This window comes from Musca autumnalis, unplaced genomic scaffold, assembly GCF_047663935.1.
Source record: "Musca autumnalis isolate F117 unplaced genomic scaffold, ASM4766393v1 scaffold_2, whole genome shotgun sequence".
In the NCBI taxonomy this organism is placed as follows: Eukaryota; Metazoa; Arthropoda; class Insecta; order Diptera; family Muscidae; genus Musca; species Musca autumnalis.
Window position 1 is genome coordinate 34,542,590 of NW_027411755.1, and position 25,080 is coordinate 34,567,669.

At 34.0% G+C, this 25,080-nt stretch overlaps 2 protein-coding genes across 3 annotated transcripts in view; one reads left to right on the forward strand and one right to left on the reverse strand.

Moving 5' to 3' along the window:
• Ance-3 (angiotensin-converting enzyme Ance-3) overlaps nucleotides 1–25,080 on the reverse strand; it is a 511,373-nt gene that overhangs the window by 263,429 nt on the left and 222,864 nt on the right. The window lies entirely within an intron of this gene.
• Nucleotides 7,061–23,625, forward strand: LOC141393908 (uncharacterized). The gene is made up of 2 exons (XM_073967523.1): nucleotides 7,061–7,302; nucleotides 21,735–23,625. The coding sequence occupies exons 1-2, from the start codon at nucleotides 7,291–7,293 to the stop codon at nucleotides 22,995–22,997; spliced, it is 1,275 nt and encodes a 424-aa protein (XP_073823624.1). The 5' UTR covers nucleotides 7,061–7,290; the 3' UTR covers nucleotides 22,998–23,625.

Below are 25,080 nucleotides of genomic sequence, written 5' to 3' on the forward strand. Positions count from 1 at the left end.
TATTCTTTAAAAAATCCACGACATATGCTAGGCTATGGAAAAATATTCTTTAAAAAATCCACGACATCTGCTAGGCTATGGAAAAATATTCTTTAAAAACTCCACGACATCTGCAAGGCCATGAACAAATATTCTTTAAAAAATCCACGACATCTGCTAGGCTATGGAATAATATTCTTTAAAAAATCCACGACATCTGCTATGCTATGGAAAAATATTCTTTAAAAAATCCACGACATCTGCTAGCCTATGGAAAAATATTCTTTAAAAAATCCACGACATCTGCTAGGCTATGGAAAAATATTCTTTAAAAAATCCACGACATCTGCTAGGCTATGGAAAAATATTCTTTAAAAAATCCACGACATCTGCTAGGCTATGGAAAAATATTCTTTAAAAAATCCACGACATCTGCTAGGCTATGGAAAAATATTCTTTAAAAAATCCACGACATCTGCTAGGCTATGGAAAAATATTCTTTAAAAAATCCACGACATCTGCTAGGCTATGGAAAAATATTCTTTAAAAAATCCACGACATCTGCTAGGCTATGGAAAAATATTCTTTAAAAAATCCACGACATCTGCTAGGCTATGGAAAAATATTCTTTAAAAAATCCACGACATCTGCTAGGCTATGGAAAAATATTCTTTAAAAAATCCACGACATCTGCTAGGCTATGGAAAAATATTCTTTAAAAAATCCACGACATCTGCTAGGCTATGGAAAAATATTCTTTAAAAAATCCACGACATCTGCTAGGCTATGGAAAAATATTCTTTAAAAAATCCACGACATCTGCTAGGCTATGGAAAAATATTCTTTAAAAAATCCACGACATCTGCTAGGCTATGGAAAAATATTCTTTAAAAAATCCACGACATCTGCTAGGCTATGGAAAAATATTCTTTAAAAAATCCACACCATGAAAAAATATTCTTTAAAAAATCCACGACATCTGCTAGGCTATGGAAAAATATTCTTTAAAAAATCCACGCCATGAAAAAATATTCTTTAAAAAATCCACGACATCTCCTAGGCTATGGAAAAATATTCCTTAAAAAATCCACGACATCTGCTAGGCTATGGAAAAATATTCTTTAAAAAATCCACGACATCTGCTAGGCTATGGAAAAATATTCTTTAAAAAATCCACGACATCTGCTAGGCTATGGAAAAATATTCTTTAAAAAATCCACGACATCTGCTAGGCTATGGAAAAATATTCTTTAAAAAATCCACGACATCTGCTAGGCTATGGAAAAATATTCTTTAAAAAATCCACGACATCTGCTAGGCTATGGAAAAATATTCTTTAAAAAATCCACGACATCTGCTAGGCTATGGAAAAATATTCTTTAAAAAAATCCACTACACCTGCTAAGCTATGAAAAAATATTCTTTAAAAAATCCACGACATCTGCTAGGCTATGGAAAAATATTCTTTAAAAAAATCCACGACACCTGCTAAGCTATGGAAAAATATTCTTTAAAAAATCCTCGACATATGCTAGGCTATGGGAAAATATTCTTTAAAAAATCCACGACATCTGCTAGGCTATGGAAAATATTCTTTAAAAAATCCACGACATATGCTAGGCTATGGAAAAATATTCTTTAAAAAATCCACGACATCTGCTAGGCTATGGAAAAATATTCTTTAAAAACTCCACGACATCTGCAAGGCCATGAACAAATATTCTTTAAAAAATCCACGACATCTGCTAGGCTATGGAATAATATTCTTTAAAAAATCCACGACATCTGCTATGCTATGGAAAAATATTCTTTAAAAAATCCACGACATCTGCTAGCCTATGGAAAAATATTCTTTAAAAAATCCACGACATCTGCTAGCCTATGGAAAAATATTCTTTAAAAACTCCACGACATCTGCTAGGCTATGGAAAAATATTCTTTAAAAACTCCACGACATCTGCAAGGCTATGAAAAAATATTCTTTAAAAAATCCACGACATCTGCTATGCTATGGAAAAATATTCTTTAAAAAATCCACGACATCTGCTAGGCTATGGAAAAATATTCTTTAAAAAATCCACGACATCTGCTAGCCTATGGAAAAATATTCTTTAAAAACTCCACGACATCTGCTAGGCTATGGAAAAATATTCTTTAAAAACTCCACGACATCTGCAAGGCCATGAACAAATATTCTTTAAAAAATCCACGACATCTGCTAGGCTATGGAATAATATTCTTTAAAAAATCCACGACATCTGCTATGCTATGGAAAAATATTCTTTAAAAAATCCACGACATCTGCTAGCCTATGGAAAAATATTCTTTAAAAAATCCACGACATCTGCTAGGCTATGGAAAAATATTCTTTAAAAACTCCACGACATCTGCAAGGCCATGAACAAATATTCTTTAAAAAATCCACGACATCTGCTAGGCTATGGAATAATATTCTTTAAAAAATCCACGACATCTGCTATGCTATGGAAAAATATTCTTTAAAAAATCCACGACATCTGCTAGCCTATGGAAAAATATTCTTTAAAAAATCCACGACATCTGCTAGCCTATGGAAAAATATTCTTCAAAAACTCCACGACATCTGCTAGGCTATGGAAAAATATTCTTTAAAAAATCCACGACATCTGCTAGGCTATGGAAAAATATTCTTTAAAAAATCCACGACATCTGCTAGCCTATGGAAAAATATTCTTTAAAAAATCCACGACATATGCTAGGCTATGGAAAAATATTCTTTAAAAAATCCACGACATCTGCTAGGCTATGGAAAAATATTCTTTAAAAAATCCACGAAATCTGCTATGCTATGGAAAAATATTCTTTAAAAAATCCACGACATCTGCTATGCTATGGAAAAATATTCTTTAAAAAATCCACGACATCTGCTAGGCTATGGAAAAATATTCTTTAAAAAATCCACGACATCTGCTAGGCTATGGAAAAATATTCTTTAAAAAATCCACGACATCTGCTAGGCTATGGCAAATATTCGGTAAAAAATCCACGACATCTGCTAGACTATGGAAAAATATTCTTTAAAAAATCCACGACATCTGCTAAGCCATTAAAAAATATTCTTTTAAAAATCCACGACATCTGCTAGGCCATGAAAACATATTCTTTAAAAAATCCGCGACATCTGCTAGGCTATGGAAAAATATTCTTTAAAAAATCCACGACATCTGCTAGGCTATGGAAAAATATTCTTTAAAAAATCCACGACATCTGCTAGGCTATGGAAAAATATTCTTTAAAAATCCACGACATCTGCTAGGCCATGAAAAAATATTCTTTAAAAAATCCACGACATCTGCTAGGCCATGAAAAAATATTCTTTAAAAAATCCACGACATCTGCTAGGCTATGGAAAAATATTCTTTAAAAAATCCACGACATCTGCTAGGCCATGAAAACATATTCTTTAAAAAATCCGCGACATCTGCTAGGCTATGGAAAAATATTCTTTAAAAAATCCACGACATCTGCTAGGCTATGGAAAAATATTCTTTAAAAAATCCACGACATCTGCTAGGCTATGGAAAAATATTCTTTAAAAATCCATGACATCTGCTAGGCCATGAAAAAATATTCTTTAAAAAATCCACGACATCTGCTAGGCCATGAAAAAATATTCTTTAAAAAATCCACGACATCTGCTAGGCCATGAAAAAATATTCTTTAAAAAATCTACTACATCTGCTAGGACACGAAAAAATATTCTTTAAAAAATCCACGACATCTGCTAGGCCATGAAAAAATATTCTTTAAAAAATCCACGACATCTGCTAGGCCATGAAAAAATATTCTTTAAAAAATCCACGACATCTGCTAGGCCACGAAAAATATTCTTTAAAAAATCCACGACATCTGCTAGGCCATGAAAAAATATTCTTTAAAAATCCACAACATCTGCTAGGCCATGAAAAAATATTCTTTAAAAAATCTACGACATCTGCTAGGCCATGAAAAAATATTCTTTAAAAAATCCACGACATCTGCTAGGCCATGAAAAAATATTCTTTAAAAAATCCACGACATCTGCTAGCCATGAAAAAATATTCTTTAAAAAATCCACGACATCTGCTAGGCCATGAGAAAATATTCTTTAAAAAATCCACGACATATGCTAGGCCATGAGAAAATATTCTTTAAAAAATCCAGGACATATTTTAAGTCATGAAAAAATATTCTTTCAAAATCCACGACATCTGCTAGGCCATGAGAAAATATTCTTTAAAAAATCCTCGACATATGCTAGGCTATGGGAAAATATTCTTTAAAAAATCCACGACATCTGCTAGGCTATGGAAAATATTCTTTAAAAAATCCACGACATATGCTAGGCTATGGAAAAATATTCTTTAAAAAATCCACGACATCTGCTAGGCTATGGAAAAATATTCTTTAAAAACTCCACGACATCTGCAAGGCCATGAACAAATATTCTTTAAAAAATCCACGACATCTGCTAGGCTATGGAATAATATTCTTTAAAAAATCCACGACATCTGCTATGCTATGGAAAAATATTCTTTAAAAAATCCACGACATCTGCTAGCCTATGGAAAAATATTCTTTAAAAAATCCACGACATCTGCTAGCCTATGGAAAAATATTCTTTAAAAACTCCACGACATCTGCTAGGCTATGGAAAAATATTCTTTAAAAACTCCACGACATCTGCAAGGCCATGAACAAATATTCTTTAAAAAATCCACGACATCTGCTAGGCTATGGAAAAATATTCTTTAAAAAATCCACGACATCTGCTAGGCTATGAAAAAATATTCTTTAAAAAATCCACGACATCTGCTATGCTATGGAAAAATATTCTTTAAAAAATCCACGACATCTGCTAGGCTATGGAAAAATATTCTTTAAAAAATCCACGACATCTGCTAGCCTATGGAAAAATATTCTTTAAAAACTCCACGACATCTGCAAGGCCATGAACAAATATTCTTTAAAAAATCCACGACATCTGCTAGGCTATGGAAAAATATTCTTTAAAAAATCCACGACATCTGCTAGCCTATGGAAAAATATTCTTTAAAAAATCCACGACATCTGCTAGGCTATGGAAAAATATTCTTTAAAAAATCCACGACATCTGCTAGGCTATGGAAAAATATTCTTTAAAAACTCCACGACATCTGCAAGGCCATGAACAAATATTCTTTAAAAAATCCACGACATCTGCTAGGCTATGGAATAATATTCTTTAAAAAATCCACGACATCTGCTATGCTATGGAAAAATACTCTTTAAAAAATCCACGACATCTGCTAGCCTATGGAAAAATATTCTTTAAAAAATCCACGACATCTGCTAGCCTATGGAAAAATATTCTTTAAAAACTCCACGACATCTGCTAGGCTATGGAAAAATATTCTTTAAAAACTCCACGACATCTGCAAGGCCATGAACAAATATTCTTTAAAAAATCCACGACATCTGCTAGGCTATGGAATAATATTCTTTAAAAAATCCACGACATCTGCTATGCTATGGAAAAATATTCTTTAAAAAATCCACGACATCTGCTAGGCTATGGAAAAATATTCTTTAAAAAATCCACGACATCTGCTAGGCTATGGAAAAATATTCTTTAAAAAATCCACGACATCTGCTAGGCTATGGAAAATATTCTGTAAAAAATCCACGACATCTGCTAGGCTATGGAAAAATATTCTTTAAAAAATCCACGACATCTGCTAAGCCATTAAAAAATATTCTTTTAAAAATCCACGACATCTGCTAAGCCATGAAAAAGTATTCTTTAAAAAATCCACGACATCTGCTAGGCCATGAAAAAATATTCTTTTAAAAATCCACGACATCTGCTAAGCCATGAAAAAATATTATTTAAAAAATCCACAGCATCTGCTAGGCTATGGAAAATATTCTTTAAAAAATCCACGACATCTGCTATGCTATGGAAAAATATTCTTTAAAAAATCCACGACATCTGCTAGGCTATGGAAAAATATTCTTTAAAAAATCCACGACATCTGCTAGGCTATGGAAAAATATTCTTTAAAAAATCCACGTCATCTGCTAGGCCATGAAAAAATATTCTTTAAAAAATCCACGGAATCTTCTAGGCTATGGAAAAATATTCTTTAAAAAATCCACGACATCTGCTAGGCTATGGAAAAATATTCTTTAAAAAATCCACGACACCTGCTAAGCCATGAAAAAAATTTTGTTAAAAAAATCCACGACGCCTGCTGATCAATGAGAAAATAATTTTGAAAAATTCACGGCAGAAAAATATTCCTTAAAAATCTTTAAAATTCCTTAAAAATCGTTGAAAAATATTTCATTTAAAGATTCAATTTTTCGGCAACACATTTTTAATCGATAAAATTATTTTTTCCACTCTGTTCAAAAACTAATATCAAACTATTTGAATATCATACAATTTAAAATTCATAAGCTATTACATGTGGAGACTAACTAGCTAACGAAGTTCCTTAAAAAGTCACATTCATTATACGTCTGGTTGAACGCGCGTAATACAATCATTAATACATTTACAATTTTGTGTAAACATATAATATAGCTCACATGTATACACCGACACTATACGTGTGAGTCTCTCTCGTATACGTATACGAAACAAAAGCTTTTTTTATTAAAGAAACACTCTCGTTTTCATTTTGAAAATTTCAAAAATTTTGCTCTCATCTGTTGTGGCTATGCTCTTGGCAAAAATTTTCTTTTAATTTAGAGCCGCGAAGAAAAAAGCTTTTTTTGCCAAAGATTGGCTTAAAACATGTTTTAGCTCTTTTTAAGTCTGTTGCTGCTGAGGCTGCTGTCGTTAAAATTGTTTTTGATTTAATTTTTTCTTGTTGTTTTTGTTGCTAATAACTCTCAATAGTGTAAAAAATTGGTTTCATATAAATTTTTGTTTCAATGCGACAACAACAACATTGACAAACAGAAATATGGTCTAGAGCTCTATAATTGTATATTTTATGCCAACGTCCAGCCCCCTTCTCATCATCTTTTGCCAATTCTGCAAACCAACAAAAACACAAACGCATACTGCAGAGATGCCTGAGATTTTCTATCAAGCGAATTTGAGCAGTGGTATATAAAGCTCAACCCAACTGGACAAAATTATTCAGTTTACTGTTGTGGGTTCATCCAAATAGTAACCCTTAGCATAACTATTTTTTATTTTCTTTTCTTAATTCACTAAGAGACTAGATAAAGTCCTTGCGAGTGAGAGTTTGTGTGCGGTGTTTTTTTATTTTTTCTCCAAAATAATTAATTAGAACCAAAATGAAATCTATGGTATGAATTAATGAAAAATTATTAATATTATGAAAATTAAAAAAACAAGATATGAACAATACAATAAACATTTAATGAATATGAAATAAAAAAAGTGCAAAGAACATGTTGTGAAAGAACATTATTATTAAAAGCAACACAGAATGGCAAACAAAAGACTTAAGCAACAAACTTTATTAGTGGATAATCGTTACAATGCATCATCACATTTGGAATGTTGGCTGTTTTGAATAAAATATCGAGAAGTGAAAATGGATCATTTGTGGATTAAATTAAGCAATGTCACGACTTTTTTGTTGAAGTGATAAAAATAACATTTCGACTAGATGGGAATACAGTAAAAACGTTAAAAATATGTAAACAATTTAAAATATTTAATATTTTTCAGTTATTTAGGAAAAAAGAAATAGGTTTCTATTTCATCTAAGAAGAAGTGATTAATTAAAATAATATATTTTGCAACTTGTTTACTAGAGGCCAATAGAGCTACCTATAACTTTGCGATGAAAAATGTTTAAAGCGTTCAAAAATTTATTCTGTATCAAAACTCCTGGAAAAGTTTAGAGATATATAACTTATGGAGAGTTTTAAATACAAAAGTTATATACGAAAAAATCAATATGCCAAAATTTAGTACACCAATTCCATTAAGCAAATCTATTGGCAAAACAAATATGACTTGATATTTCAGTTGTCCAGCCTCAAAAACTAGAATTTTTGTGCAGAATTTTTGATAAGCTGAGAGTTACAAAATTATGGGAAAAGAGTCAACTTATAATTACTTACATTTCATTCAATTTATTTTTAAACAAATATAAATGATATCTAGAGGTAGTATTGAGAGATTTAGTTTATTTTTTATACTCTAGTAATAAAAATAGTAGGACTTTTTCTTCTTTAATCGTTGTTCCTTGGACGGGAGTTTTTGTTTTTCTTTAAAATTATATATTTTGTCAGCTAATTTTCTTCTTTCATCGTGGGTCTTCTTATGGGAATTTGCCTTTGCCTTTGTCTTTTGATAGGATTCTGTCTTATTTAATAGTATTTTTCGTCTTTAAACGTTTATCTGCTAATAGACTTTGTTCTTCATCATAAAAAATGTCCACATTTAAAGGTTATTTTTTCATGAGTTTTTCTTCTTTTTTTTATGGGAATTTTCCATCTTTATACCCAGGCTTTTGATTACAAATTTTTTTTTCTTAACGTAAATCTTTATTAAATTGGGTCTCTTGAACGTGGTTCTTTTTATAAATAAACTTTATTCATTAAAAGTGTGTGGTTCAACACCAATTGAAGTTTCTTCAGATGTAGGCAACATTACGCTGAAGATTGTCAATGGTACATGCTGACCTATTGATCCATTGACACCAATATTTTAAATAGACCCAAGAATTTCGATACAATTTCGATACAGATACAATTTCGTATTAAGGTACACAAAATTTTTTAACAGAGAGGTGTTTTACGAACTGAAAAAAACAAAGCCAAATTGGAAATATTTCTTATATGTGGTAAACTTTAAAAACGGGATGCAATATTTTTGTAACAGTGTTTTCAAATCACAATTAATGAAATTTTAATTTCGATATCTTGAATGGAAGTATTTTCTTTGCACTTTCCTTTATAAGTGACACAACGTTGCTATCATTTTCGCTGAAAACTACTCTGCGGATTTCCTTGTTCAATACCATTGTCTCATATTGGTTAACAGTTTATAACAAGATTTAAAAAAGTGTGCCTTCTACAAACTTAAAAGGTTATCTGTATCTATTACCAGATTACCTTGCTTGTCTCTACGATTCATCTTTCTGACTCCTGCACATCTCGATTTTTCACATTTTCGTTTTTCTCATTCCTCTCTTTTTTACGAAAAAGTAGTATCTCCTATTCTACCCAGGTAGCCCTTTATTATACCCTCAGCATTTATGCTAACGAGGGTATATACATTTTCATACGGGCAAAATGTGTCTTATGGAAATAATGGTTTTAGACCCCAAGTATGTTCGGACGAAATTCGTTTCAGACAATTTGGAGTTGATGTAGCTATGTCCGTCCGTCTGTCTGTCTGGCTGGCTGGTGCGCATGATAACTCTCTAACGGATCAACCGATTCAGTCCAAAATTTAGTTTTCGTAATATTTTGTCAAAACTTAGTTTAAGTTTGAAGATGGGTTATATCGGTCCACTCCTTCCGGTACCTTTCCCACAAAAAATCGGAAAAGTTCAGTTTAGGATCGAAAATGTTCGGACAAATTGTGCGCAGGGTAACACTTGAAGGGAGTAACCTATCTGGTCATAATTTGCACATTGTAAAATTTCTACCAGACTTAGATGCGGTTCCAATATGGACTCAATCGGTCCACACCTTCGGGTACGTCCCACACAAAAATTCGGAAAAGTTCAGCTTAGGACCTGCTCTAGAATTTCTTCGATTTTTGTTATAACAACTTGTATTCACTGTCCCCTATACGACGGTACAAATTTCATCAGGGGCAAATCCATACTTCCTGAGAAAATAGCCTGAAAAAATCCCTATGACACTGCGTGTAATGGTTGGAGGTCGAACGGATCTGCCGATTCGGTCCAAACTTTGGCCTTCGTAATGCTTTTTCCAAGCTTTATTTAACTTCGAAGATACCCCACAAAAGTTCAAAAATGTTCGGAAAAATTGTGTGCACGATAACTCTTGAAGGGAGTGACCGATGTAATCCATACTCTGCACATCCTAATATATCTACCAGATATAGATCAGGTTCGAGTACGGACTAAATTTGCCTTCTCCTTCGGGTACCTCCCACACAAAATTTCGGTTCACTTTAACTCCTGCTCTCGAATCACTTTGATTTTTGTTGAAGCAACTTGCATTCCATACTTCTTGAGATAACAGCCCGAAAGGTGTATAAACCGCCTAAGGCACCTCATGTAGTGGCTGGAGAGCACGATAACTCTCGAAACGATCAACTGATTTGGTCCAAAATTTGGCCTTCGTCATATTTTGTCCAATGTTATTTTCAGTTGGAAGATGAATAATACCGGTCCACAACTTCTGGTACTTCCCCCCAATATTTAAAAAATGTCACTAAAATGGTATGAACGGGGCAAACAATTTGGCCCAACCTTTGGATTTCCTAATATTTTGTCCAAATTTAGTTTGGCTTTTAAAATGGCCCATATCGGTCCTCGCTTTTGGGTACATCCACCACAAAAATTCAACATTTGTGTCTAAGTGCAGTTTAGGGTCTGTTCGAAGATCCTTTTGGTTCGTTGTGGTCCTGTTTAAAGCGATATTATGTTTTTCGTGGACAAGTCCATGCTTCCTGGTATATTGCTTCAAAAGTTATACCATGACCCACTCAAATGACTAGTGGGCGCGATATCTATCGAAAAGATATGGCTCCCAAAATAAGATCCACTTCTATAATGGACCAAGTCGGTCAATTCCTTTAAGTACCTTCTCCGCAACACTTTGAACTTTAATCTTAATCCACATTTTTGTCGGCAAGCTCAAATATTCAAAAAGGGACATCAAATTCTGAAAAGACCCCAAATATATTCGATCTGTCCGTAGATGAAAGTTAAAATTCACATAGTAATAATTTATAATTGTTCCACAAACATCCCAGACGGGACAGGGGAAACTTCTCTCACACATAGGCTGAGGGTATATCTCTGTCAGCAAAACCGACTGACACTTTTTTACTTGCTGTGTCACATCCTTTTCCTGGACAGCAGGACAACATTCCGATCATAAAATATGTTCCGAATACAGGTGTCGGTATTCGTTGGGATTTAGGCAAATGTCACTAGTTTGTATCCAACGAATTAAATAGAATGTATGACAAGATTCGTGGGTACAATTATAGTACGTCAAATACGGTGACGCACTATAATAAACAGACTGGTGTGCAGGTCAACTATCGACAGTAAATCAGGTAACAACAATGTATACATATATCGTACAGTTCAAGTCACAAGAATGTATATATAGTACAGTTCCTTCGGGTACTTCACTAACAAAAGTTTGACGACGAGTGAAAAAGCTGTTCAGTTCAGCCTGGCCGAAACTCCACCAAAAGTTATACTGAAACCAAACTGCAGCCATTTCGGTAGAAATATAGAAAATCGGGCGGTAGCACTCTATAGGAGCTATACAAAAAGATGAACCTATACCGACAATTCTATGCACAAATAAGTTTTAGCTCCAATAGAGACTCGATGCCAAATTTCAGGTATTACGTTGACTAAAAACATTAAAACACCGAAAATCAGGAGGTTCTCTTCTATGGGGGCTATATCAAATCGTTTACCTGCTCATGCAAATTTCTGGAGAATATTTTTGTAGCCCAAGGGAAGACTATATACCAAATGCCTGCTATTTGGATGCGAAAATGAGACTGAAAACGTAAAAATACTGAAAATCAGTATATACCGTTCTATGGGGGTTATATCCAAACGTTGACTTGCTTTGACAAATTTCTTGAGAAAATGAAAGGGAAGACTAAATACCTAACATATTTCGGTGAGATAATTCAGTTAAAATCTTAACATTTTTCAAATTCGGGGAGTGCGGTAGCGCTATGTGCGCTACATCACAACCATGAACTGCTCAAGCGAATACTAAATACTAAACAAGACTAATAGTACGTTTACACTAGAGTTTTTTGCCGGGTTAACCCACTTCGAGAGGATTTATTTCAAGTTTGCGCTATGGAACTGACATTTGAAATCCAAACCCACTGAAATCCGCCTAAGTGTAACCGGGTTTTCGAATTTATAAAAATTAATGAATTTATAAAAATGACTGATAATTGTGATAAAAATGTCGGGTATTTTGCAAAAATTAGTTGTTCGACTTATTTAAGACAAGATAGAATGTATACATATATTTAAAAATAAATCACGAAATGTGTCCATAAGTCGCAGTATGCATTTCTGAAAATTGTCGAAATCTGTTTCCAAAACATTTCTAAAAACTATTGGTCTCCTACTGCGATATTTCCAATTGTTACGTGAAATATCATTACCTCTTAATTAATTTGAAGTGTTTATATAATCTGGTACCTTTTTAGTAGATCTGGCAACCCTCCTGATTTTATTATTCTGTAGGTAATTTTTATTGTAATTGATTTCAGTACATCCTGGTGAACTAAAAAACTCTTAAAACATCTTAATTTTCAGAAAAAAAAACCTATGGGACCCTGTTCACACGTTATATGACCTGGTACTTCCTTGGTCCATATGGTAACTTTCCTAGTAGGGATATTCTATGCCTAATATTGTTGATACTTGTTATTAGTTAATCCTTGTTAAGAATAAAATTCATAAAAATTTTTAAGTATTTACCGAAAATATGAAATATTTTGCAAAATCCATAACATTTCGAAAACATTTATTTGACAACTTGCATTGCAAGTAATTATTGGTTTTCGTTATTTTTTTTTTTTTTTGGACAACGTGGATTATTTTTTTATTTTTACTTCCTATCTTGTCTTAAATAAGTCTAACCACTAATTTTTTTTCCAAAACCTGACATTTTTATCACAATTATCAGTCATTTTTCATATTACATATATTCATAAAAATATTAGTTTTCTTGGTTTGAAAACAATTACTTGAGAAACTCTTTGTGTCATTTTTAACAAATATTCATTCACATGAAATTTTTTCAGATTAAAATCTCCTAAAATATTTTTTTTTTCTTGGAAAATTAATGCAAAATTGCCTTTATTTGACTCTGTGGGGTAACCACTTGATATTTGTGTTCTTATCTCTCTAAAAAAATAACCCCTTATGTAGGTAACATTTCCTGAATATCTCAGCCATGCAAACTTTTCTGGAAGTGGTGACTTAAGACGAAGTTTGAATTTGGTGCACACATTGCTTTAAGATAAGTCTCATTTGTCCCTTTGGGAATGTTTGTAGGAACATATGTATATACATACAGGGACGTACGCAGAATTTCATTTGGGGGGGGGGTGGGGTCACCTTGACCAAAAATTATGAAATTAAAAATTATAAAGCTATGTTAAAGGGGTTTTGTTAATTTTATATGAAAGCATATAATTTCAATAGAGAGAGTTTACAATATTTTTTAAATATAATTTTGAATTTTGGAACAGAGTACAATAAATTAGTCTTTGGATGTTTAGAATTGAAATGAACCATATCCGAACACGTTCAGTATAGTCCCTATACAAAAATTCCGTCAGGTATTTTGAAGATTTTATCCGAATTCTCCAACGCAATTGACGCAGATTTTCAGTATTTCTTCTTCTTTAAAGTACATATCCATATATCACACATTAACTTCAGTACTATTAAAAAAATTTTGTCTTATTTTTGCCTTATTAAGTTATCAATTGAACACATTTTTACCACGAAGAAAAACCTTTTAATGTTATTTGTATACCATTAATTAATTGAAATAAATAACCCCAAAAAACGAATAACTTGAATCCGCGAGTGGAGATTGGACTTGTACCGAACTATTGTAAGAAACTAATATTCTTTTATGTCATAAAAACACCAAATCTTTACTATATTACCACAAGTGATAGAGTCCATGCAAGCCAAATAAAAAAATTCAGAAAATTACATTTATGGTCTGTTCCAGTACTGAAAGAATCTACTCATTTTTAGTAGTAAAAATGTGTAGATTCTTGCAGGTTCTGGAACAGGCATTTAGAAAAAAGAGAAAACATTTTTATCAGGAGTCGGGCGATACCAACTACGACTCATAGACTCCGAATTCTACTCGCAGTACTGTTTGAGACTACGAAATCCACATTCGGTCTCGGCAAAATGTTAGCTAAGTCCCGACAAATTAGGTTAAGTCGGAAAACTCCATCAGTAGTGCGATTGTCTAACACATTTTTTGAGTTACCGACAAAAATCGGTAAAATTTAAAAGCAAAATTATGAATGAAAAGTTCAATAAAAGTTTACAACAGTCTTACTATCGGTAGAACTTTACGACTGCTTTTTATTCGTCACAAACTTTCCGAAAAAAAACCGGTAATTACCGAAATTATGAGCATTTTAATTGTACCGACAATTTTCTGTAACTCAAAAATTGAGTTAGAGAATCGCTCTACTGATATCTCAATGGTTGTTGTTCCGCCTTATTTCTATCTTATTTGTACGATTAGATGTTTATGAACTAGATGCCATTTAAAACTTTCCAAGGACTATGACTTCTGTCGGCACAGCGGAGGCAATCTTATGAAAATTCATAACTTTTGTTTTCTCGAAAACAAGTAAAAATGTATCAGTCGGGTTTGCCGACAGCCTGTGTAAGTTGAGACTTTTATCTATAGACAGATCGAATACGGGCTTCGTAACCAAAATCGTTGTCTTCAAAATTGTGTAGTTAGGGAGTTTCAGAATTTCGTGGCCTTTCTTGGACGTATGAACTTTCCGACAAAAATATCGAAACATTTAGGTATAAAACCTCACGATTGTGGGCGTTGCGAATAAATGCTTAGGCTGAGCTCATAAATTTGACTTCGATAAGAGCGCAAAAGTTTTCCACTTTTGTGGAGAAGCTACCTGAAAGAATGATCCATTTTGGAAGTGGACCTAATTTTGGAAGTCATTTCTTTTGATAGTTATGGTGTCAAGCCGTTATTTTAGTTGGTCATGGTAAGATTTAGAGCTTTTGAACGGTTAAAATAGAATATCGCTGTAACCAAGACCGCAAGCAGTAGCATTGGTCAAAATATCCAATGGATTCTCGAACATATGTACATATGTACGTCCGGAAGTAGTTTTAGGATATTCAAAGTTTCGGTGAAATCGGATATTGACATTTTGTGTGGGAGGTACCTGAAGTAGTGAACCGATATAATCAATATTCGAACCAAATCTATGTCCCCAAGAAATCGATTTGGACCTTTGAGAGTTATTGTGCGTATCATTTTAGCGAAATATTTTGTAGTCTTATGACTTAAAGTTCGGTTGATCAGTTCGAGAGTTCTCATGCGCTCGAGCCAGACAGAAGAACGAACTGAGCTAAATCGACGCCAAATTATTTGATGCGGCTTTTGTCGAAACATGTAAAAGTCAAAGGTCATTATTTCGATGAGGTAAATTTTTATCGTTAGCCTAAAGGCCGAAATTATAGCATATTTTAATACCATTTAACCAATGTTTGAGCATTAATTTCGTTTATGGTTGTTTTCAGGTGGCTTGTTTCTGGTGGGTATGCTACGTATAGCAGATATTAGCACTTTATGACACACAACAATAAATTTCTCTCCAGGCCCCCCCCTGCGTACGTCCCGGTATACATATATATTATAATTTCTGGTATCTCAAAAATATCACTGCTTTATTTATAATTTGTGACACGGAATCCTTTTGGATATATAATAGAATTTATAAGGGTGGCGCTGAATAATACACTCTAACTACCGCGATATTTTTTATTCATGTGATTAAATTACTCCAAATTGCAATTTTAAACTTCATTATTCATCCATCCTCAACTAAATATGTCACATGCTTCCCATTACATACAATTATGGTAGGTACTCCCCAAAAAGCATGTCACTCGGTTCAACAACATACCTTGGCCTCAATTTTACCGACAATTTTTTTTTATTATTTAACAATGTTTATAAAACAATTCAAATAAACACTCATTACATAATTTAAACATTTAAAGCAAACTTAAAAATCAACAACAAAAATTAGAGCAATTTCCTTAAGCTCCAGCAAATGAACACACAAAAAGAAGGCAAACGACCTTAACAAGAAACGTGCCACAACCAAAATGTAAGCAAATCGAACAAGAAATGCTTCCGTTGTTTTGTCCCACAGTTTGTCCACACGAGGAACCAAAGAAACAGAAATAAATGTCTAACCACATTACGTGAAGTTCTATAAAAGGAAAACAGCAACAACAAAACTTCCAGCTACACGTACTTCCCGTGTGGTGGACAATTAACGCTATAAAGTGTGCCACACTCGGCACGTACTAGCGGTCGAAAAAAGAGTTTTAGGTCAATGCATTTTGTTATGATTTGATTGATTATGTTGTTGTTACCATTAAATATTATATAATATTAAGATTCTTAATTTGGGTAGTCCGGTTGATCATAAAATTATTGTGTGCCTACTTTTGTTTGTTTTGTTTTTTGTTACGTTGTTTTGTTTTTATTTTGCTTTTCGTTATTGATTTGGCAAAAAAAAATTGTTTTACCGGCTTTTTTATGCAATGTTCGGTAGCGCTTGAATTCCACTATGAAGTAATCGATGATGGCTTTAAGCCAAGTTCATTGCAATTTTCAGTTTGTTGTGTATGTACTTTTGTTTGATTTTGAAAACCATGTCTAGGTTTTCATTGTGGTTCCTTTAAGTGACTGTTCAAACTGACATTTTATTCATTTCACTTTTTGTGTTTATTGTCTTCGTTGCCTGTTGCCATCATTTCTCATGTTGGATTTATGATTTACCATGTTTTATTAATGCTGTTGTACAAAATATTTCATTACTTTTTTGGCTTGAATTACCTCTTTGACCAAAGTTGGCAATGCTTTGATGACATTAAATGAAGTGTTAAATAATAAATAATCAAATATGTTGGAAGGAAAAACCTTGAATTGTTAGTTGACATAAGGCATATGTCTACACCCTTGGCATGCAAAGCATGCCATGTAGAGGGAGAAAAAGAGAGGCATATTAAATTTGTCATGTAATTGTAATGACATAAAAATATCCTTATATAGTGAGGTATGGCGAATTAAGACCTTGCCATGTTTTAAACATATAACATGTAGAAAAATTCCATAGATCTAGTTATGTAATTACACATACATACATGCGTTCCCACCAAACATTCCAAAGGGTATAAAGAAGACATCTCTCAAATCAATAAGTGCACCCGATTCATCGTAGCTAAATAACATGGAGACTACTTTCTATTGTCGATTCCGAACGATGTGTCTTAAGACACCACTTGTAGAGAAGTTTTACTTTCCTGGAATAAATATGTACCTGTTCCAATAAAGTTGATACGGATATTTTTGTCTATAAAGAACTCAATATGCTAAATTAAGGGTAATTCGTAATTGTATCTTTTAAGATACAAGATCATACACCTCTCTGTGCATAAACATTTCACGGATCAACATGTTATGAGCAACGCGTAATCACCAAAATTAATGGGCTTCTATCTCACTGAGATCCAAATATCTACCAAACCTTTTACTGACGACCTTCCCTAAATTATGACCCATGGCATGATTACGAGGTTTAGGTGGACAGACTGAATGACACACATAACCATTAAACTTCAACCCAATTCGAGAAGTGGTCTTAAACTGGATTGAACTGTTGAGGTACCTGAATAAATAGACCGTCCACCACTTATCGTGCTCATCAACCATTCTAGTTGGTCATCGTAGGACTTTTCAGAATTTTTGGGTAATTATGTCAGGAAGCATGGACTTACCCTCGAAACAAATTATATGCTATAATCAGAATCAGACCTTAAACTGTATTTAAGCGAAAACGTTGAGCTTCTGTGAGGGTGCTAACGGACGAAGATGTCCGATATAGACCATCTTACGATGCGCAAAATTTGACAGTTATTGACACTTGGGACCTTCTGGACTATATTCAATGAAAATTTCAAAACAATCTCGTAGAACAGCCCTTAAACTGAATTTTATTTTAAATTATCGTGCCTACCAGTCATTTTAGCTACCGAAAGGTGTTGTTCCATATAAGTTTGAGAAAAATGTTACGATGTATAAAGTTTGGATGAGTCAGTCATTTCAATATTTGTCGTGCCCACCGGCCATTTAAGTTGGTCGACGTAGATTTTTTACAGATTCTGGACCATTATATTAGGAAGCATGGTCTTGCCCACAAAAAACATTATTTAGCTATAAACATTACCACAAGGAGTAACTTTAATAAAAATTATCCAACGATACTCGAACAGTCCTTAAATTGCATATAAGGGAATATTTTGAACTTTTGTTGTAGTCCGATAAATACCTCCTAGGAACTTGATGTATCTATGGATGAATTTATGCGTTGTGTAAATATTCGACCAAATCCGATTATAGTAAGTTATCGTGCTCATCGATTGTTTAGGCTGTTTGATTTTGGGTCATTATGTCAGGAAGCATGGACTTATCGACGAAAAAAACTTATACTGTTGTAATCAAAGTCACACGTATTACATTTCATGAACATTTCAAAACGATCCTCGAACAGCCCTTTGATTTTTCTTAATAAAAAAAGCTCGTCACTGTAAAAACAACATACATTTGAGTAATGAAATGTTCGATGACAGAGAAACCACTCCACAGCCGATATGTCTGATGAGCTGCTACCAACAGCGAAATCGGTCACATAATGGCGGTTGTGTGGGTTTGAATCCTCGGCTTTCCTTTTTCACTTACGAAAATATCTTTGTCATTAAACTCGACTCGAATTTTTGCAAAATTTTTTTTGGCCAAATCGGTAAACTGTGGCCCTTAAACTGCGCTTTAGCGAACATTTTAAATAAATAAATAAAATGGCGGTTGTGTGGGTTCGAATCTTCGGTTTCCTTTTTCACTTCAAAAAAAAAAACTTCGTCATTAAGTTCGACTCGAATTTTTGCAAAATTTTAGCCAAATCGGTAAACTCCGGCCTCTCAACTGCGCTTTAGCGAACATTTTGAATTTTTGTTATATAAAATACGTTTGGAGTTGGTGAAGCATGGTATTTAGAGTTTTTGTTTTGTATCATTATCTCAGGAAGTATCAACATGCCTCCGAAAAATGTGTACTGTTGCAATAGCAAGCACAGCCTTCTGCAAACAATTTCAAAACGATCCGAGATGTATCCTTAAACAGCACTTGTGCCCAAAATTTTAAAATTTTGTGTAAAAAGTAGTCGAAGGAATGATCCGATGCAGTACATATTCGAACCTAATCTATGTCTGCAAACAATATTACCATGTGCAAAGTTTGGACCAAATGAGACTAACCGTAGTAGAGTAGTAGTTGATAGTTATAGTGTGAAAAAATTTGGCGAAGAATTTTTAAGTTTTGCTAGAGAGTTACACGAAGAAGTGGACCTAAATATTATGAGGTTCAAAAATTATCGTGGGTACCAGCCAGACAGAAATACGAACAGGGCTAATATGGACTCCAAATTGTCTAAAACCGATTTCATCCGACCATACTTGAGGTTCAAATCTCATATTTTGATGATGCAAAGTTTTGATCGCACCATACCTTCGTTAGTTAGACAGAGGCTATTAAAATAGACCGAAAATACATCCTGAAAATGACAATTTCTCTCTTCAAACACTTACAAGAATTTCTGTAAGTCCATGAAAAATATTTTCTAAAAAATTAACGAAAAAAATATTTTTTTAAAAATCCACGACATAAGATGGTCTCTAGAAAACTACTCTTTAAAAAATCCACGACATATGCTAGTCCATGAAAAAAATATTCTATAAAAATTCACGACATCTGCTAGTTAATGCAGAAATATTTTCTAAGAATTTACGACATATCTTAGTCCATGAAAAAATATTTTTTAAAAATTCTCGACGTCTGCTAGTCCAAGAAAAAATATTATTTAAAAAATCCACGACATCTGCTAGTTCATGAAAAATATTCTCTAAAAATTCCATGACATCTGCGGCCCTGTAAAAATATTTTTTAAAAAAAATCCAAAAGATCTGCTGGTCTGTGAAAAATATTTTCCAAAAAATCCACGAAAAAAAAACACGACATGTCCCGGTCTGAGAAAAATATTTTTTTAAAAAGCCACGACATGTGCTGGTCTTTGAAAAATATTTTTTAAAAAATCCACGACATTTGCAGTCCAGTAAAAATATTTTGTTAAAAAATCCACAACATTTGCTTGTCCATGAAAAATATTTTCTAAAAAATCCACGAAAAAAATATTTTTTAAAAATCCACGACATACGATGGTCTCTAGAAAAGAACTCTTTAAAAAAATCCACGACATCTGTTAGTCCATGAAAAAATATTCTTTAAAAAATTCGCGACATCAGCTGGTCTAAACAAATATTACTTAAAACTGCACGACTGTGATGGTCTCTAAAAATATTCTTTTAAAAATCCACGACATCCGATGACCTCTAAAAAATATTCTTTAAAAAATCCACGACATCTGATGGCCTCTAAAAAATTTTCTTTTAAAATCCACGACATTTGCTAGTCCATGAAAAAATATTCTGCAAAAATCCACGACATCTGCTAGTCCATGAAAACAAATTTTTTAAAAAGTCCAGGACATCTGCTGGTACTTGCAAACATATTTTTTTAAATAGTCCACGACATCTGCTGGTACTTGAAAACATATTTTTTAATAGTCCATGACATCTGCTGGTACATGAAAATATACTCTTTGAAAAATCCACGACATATGCTGATCCATGAAAGATATTCTTTAAAAAATCCACGACATATGCTGATCCATGAAAGATATTCTTTAAAAAATCCACGACATCCAATAGTCCATGAAATGTATTCTTTAAAAATCCACGACGTCTGATAGTGCATGAAAAAATATTCTTTAAGAGATTCACGACATCTGCTGGTCTGTGATTTTTTTTTTAAATCCACGACAACTTCTGGTCTGTGAAAAACATTTTTGAAAAAATTCACGACATCTGCTGGTCTGTGATTTTTTTTTTTAAATCCACGACAACTTCTGGTCTGTGAAAAACATTTTTGAAAAAATTCACGACATCTGCTGGTCTGTGAAAAATATATTTTAAAAAATTCACGACATCTACTGGTCCGTGAAAAATATTTTTTAAAAAATCCACGATTCCGCTGGTCGATGAAAAAAATATTCTTTAAAAATTGACGATATCCTCCATATTGTTGAAAAATCCACGACATCTGCTAGTCGATTAATAAATATTCTTTAAAAAATCCACAACATCCGCTAGTTCATATGAAAAAAATCCACGAAAAGTGATAGTCCAGGAAAAAATATTCTTTAAAAAATACACGACATCATCTGCTAGTTCATGAAAAAATAATTAAAAAAATATTAAAATAAAATATTTTTTTTTTAATTTCAGGACATAGTCCGTGAAAAAATATTTTTTTAAATCCACGACATCTGCTGCTCCAAGAAAAAGTATTCTCTAAACAATCCACTACAGATGATAGTCCATGAAAACTTAGTCTCTACAAAATCCACAACGTCTGCTAGTCCTTGAAATTAAAATCCGCTCTATCAATATTATGAAAGCATGATTAATATTTTTTTTAAAAAAATATCATACGCTCTAGTGCACAAGCTTTTTAATTAATAATAATCATACGCCCCCACCAACGAATTTGATATGTTGAATTTATTATGTTCATTGCCCATTTCTAAATGTTTCAAGTATCAAATTTACATTTCAAATCTCTATCCAATTTCTTCTCTCTTGTTACAGCTTATTTTTGGGCTCTTAGCCCTTTGTGTCTTCGCCAGTGCCGAGGATGCCAAGAAGGCTGTAGAAGCAAAATCTATTGAACCAAAACCCGCCGCAACTGAGGTCAAGGTATCGGCCGCCAGTACAGTAGAAAAGAAACAGGAGAAACGTGGTATTCTTCATGGTGTTGGCCATGGTTATGCTCCTGCCGGATATGGTCATTCGGGTGGTGGTATTGTTTTGAGCGGCCATGGTGGTGGTGGCCTTTATGGTGGAGCTGTTGCCTATGGTGGTGGTTATGGTGGCGGTTATGGTGGTGGTTTCGGTGGTGGTTTCGGTGGTACTGGTTTGGGTGGTGGTGCCATTCCCACAAATGTACAAGTCAACACAGTGGTACGTAATGTCGCTGTACCCTATCAAGTGGAACGTCGTATTCCTGTGCCGGTCGAAAGAACTGTTACCTATCCCGTGAAGGTCCCCGTACCAGCCCCCTACCCCGTTGAAAAGACTGTCACCTACCCTGTCAAGGAAATTGTTAAAGTACCAGTACATATTCCCCAACCCTACCCCGTGGAGAAGACCGTCCACGTTCAAGTGCCAGTACATGTTGATCGCCCAGTGCCTGTAAAGGTTCACGTTCCAGCTCCATACCCCGTCGAAAAGATTGTTCAAGTACCCGTTAAGGTACCCGTGCCACAACCCTACCCAGTTGAAAAGATTGTTCAAGTACCCGTTAAAGTACCAGTCCATGTACCACAACCCTACCCCGTGGAGAAGATCGTTCAAGTTCCCTATAAGGTGGCTGTTGATCGTCCATACCCAGTACATGTGGATAAACCCTACCCCGTACCAGTGGAGAAACCAGTACCATATCCAGTAGAAAAACAAGTCCAAGTCAATGTACAGGTACCCGTTGATAATCCAGTGCCAGTACCAGTTGATCGTCCAAGAGCTGTGCCCGTCAAGGTTGGCGTACCACAACCTTATCCAGTCATTAAGGAAGTTCCTTATCCCGTTGAACGCCAAGTACCCTACCCAGTGAAGGTACCAGTTGAACGTCCCGTACCTGTACACATTGAACACAATGTCCCCGTGACCGTGGAAAGACAAGTGCCCTATAAGGTACCCGTAGCCGTGCCAGTACAATTGGAAACCCATGTTGGAGGCGGTATTGCTGTTGGTGGCGGTTACGGCGGCGGTTACGGCGGTTATGGCGGCGGTTACGGTCACGGTGGTTATGGCCATGGTTATGGTGGTCATGGCGGTTATCACCACAAAAAATAGACAATTTCTACTCGTGAGGCATAAAAGCAACACCAGCAACAACAAAGATTTCACTTTTAATCGAAACACGAGGACCTATTTTTAGAATCTAAAATGGTCCTTGTGTGTGAGTTTTTTTATTGAAAATTTTTTTTATTTTTATTTTTAACTGTAAATCTAATTTTTGTATATTTTGTTTTGTTTAGTTTTAGAGTGTGATAACGAAGAAGAACAAAAAAAAACAGAGAAAAGACGAAAAATATTTTTGAAATTCGAAAAAATCAAACAATTTCGTAAGAATTGGCCAAAACAATTACGAAAAGATTTGTTGTGCTTCCATTTTTAAGAAATATAGGAATACTTTCTTTGACCTTAACCCGAATACGCTTTAACACGATTTAACACTGCCGCAAGAGTTGTGGATTTCGTCGGTCAAACTTGCCTTTTCCTATATTTCGTTTTGTTCGATTACTTCCCCACCCCTGTGTGGGATGGCACAACATTTGTTTGATTGTTTGGCCAGTTTGAGTTTTAGTTTAGTTTGACCCAAACAAAAATTGTTAATTTCTATTCTTTCTTTTAATTTGTATATATTTAATGTATTTTGTAAATAAATAAAACCAACTATGGACAACATATAAAAATTTAACAGCAATTGTTTCAGTTTTCGCTCTTGGGAACAAGGGAGCCGGAGTTATGACATTGGAAAGTGTAACTAAATACAATTTGAAGAAGCAGTCCAGATTTTGAGCCTATTTCAGACACCTGAGTGTTGGTCAAAATGCAACATTCAGTCATCATTAAATTATCATTTTCTGTTTAATATTTGAATTTGAAGGAAAAACTTACCATCGAAAATTAAATCAGATTTCAAAACACTTACCTAGAATGAAAAAAACAAAAATTAAAGATATTTGGGTTAAATTTGTGTTTATATTAATATCTGTATTAATAAAAGGAAGGCTTCAGTGTGAAAGAACGCCGAAGTCTCCACAAAAACCTCAAGAATTTATAACATTATTTAAAAACAAATTTCGTACGCGGAAAGAATATAAAACAAATAAACAATAGAACATTGGTGGCGTCGTTTTTATTGGGATAGCTAATACAATTTTGTTTCTTCAAAATAGTCTGGCTTAATCCCATTGTTGTTGTTTTATTATTTTAAAACAACTAATTTATTAGTGGAAAAGGTTTGGCATTGTTCGCCAAGGAGTAATGCAAGGATGACTAGTTTCGATCCACGCCACTGGATCTCATCAGTTCCCTTGTTTCTTGTTTGTGGATATTCTCCACCGAAGTTATTTTTCAATAACTTCTTCAACAAGAAACGTTTTATACCCAAACATCAATCGTCAGCTCGAAGTATAGAGGTGTACAAAGAAAAAACTTCTATATAATATGAAAATGGCGAACACCGAACATTTTGTTGCACTAATACCAATTTTAATAAATATTAATTTTTATTTCAGGGCTGTTCGTATCCCTTTAATTCTATTTTCAAAAAAAAAAATTAGGCGTATCTCAACCTTACACACCATCAGCGAGACCAACGTTGCACACAACGTTGAGTACTGACTCACCCTAGCTCCAAAAAATTACATATTCCACCACTGTCCCTACACCCAACAACAAATGGAGTATCATTAATACAAAATAATAAAAGTAATCGCAATTCCAAATCTCAAGATTCCAGCATTATCAGTTTGTCCACTTCCAAATTGTACCAAACTTAGTACCATTTCGTCCTCTTCGTGCCCATAAGTAATAATAAAATTGTTCCACAAACATCCCAGGCGGGTCAAGGGAGACTTCTCTCATATCAAGGAGTGCACCCCGATTCATATTATCTCAATGATATGGGACCTACATTTTATCGCCGAGCCCGAACGGCGTGTCCTAAAGACATCACTTGTAGAGAGGTTTTACATGGATTAAATACTCAGGAAATGACGCCAACTATACTGAGGGGTATTTTGCCACCGTTGAAAATTTGATGTTGCCTAGCCGGGGAATCGGACCCACTACCGTCTACGTGCAAGGCGGGTGTGCATACCATTTCACCACGGTGGCACCCATAAGTAATATTTTCTAAAACTACCTC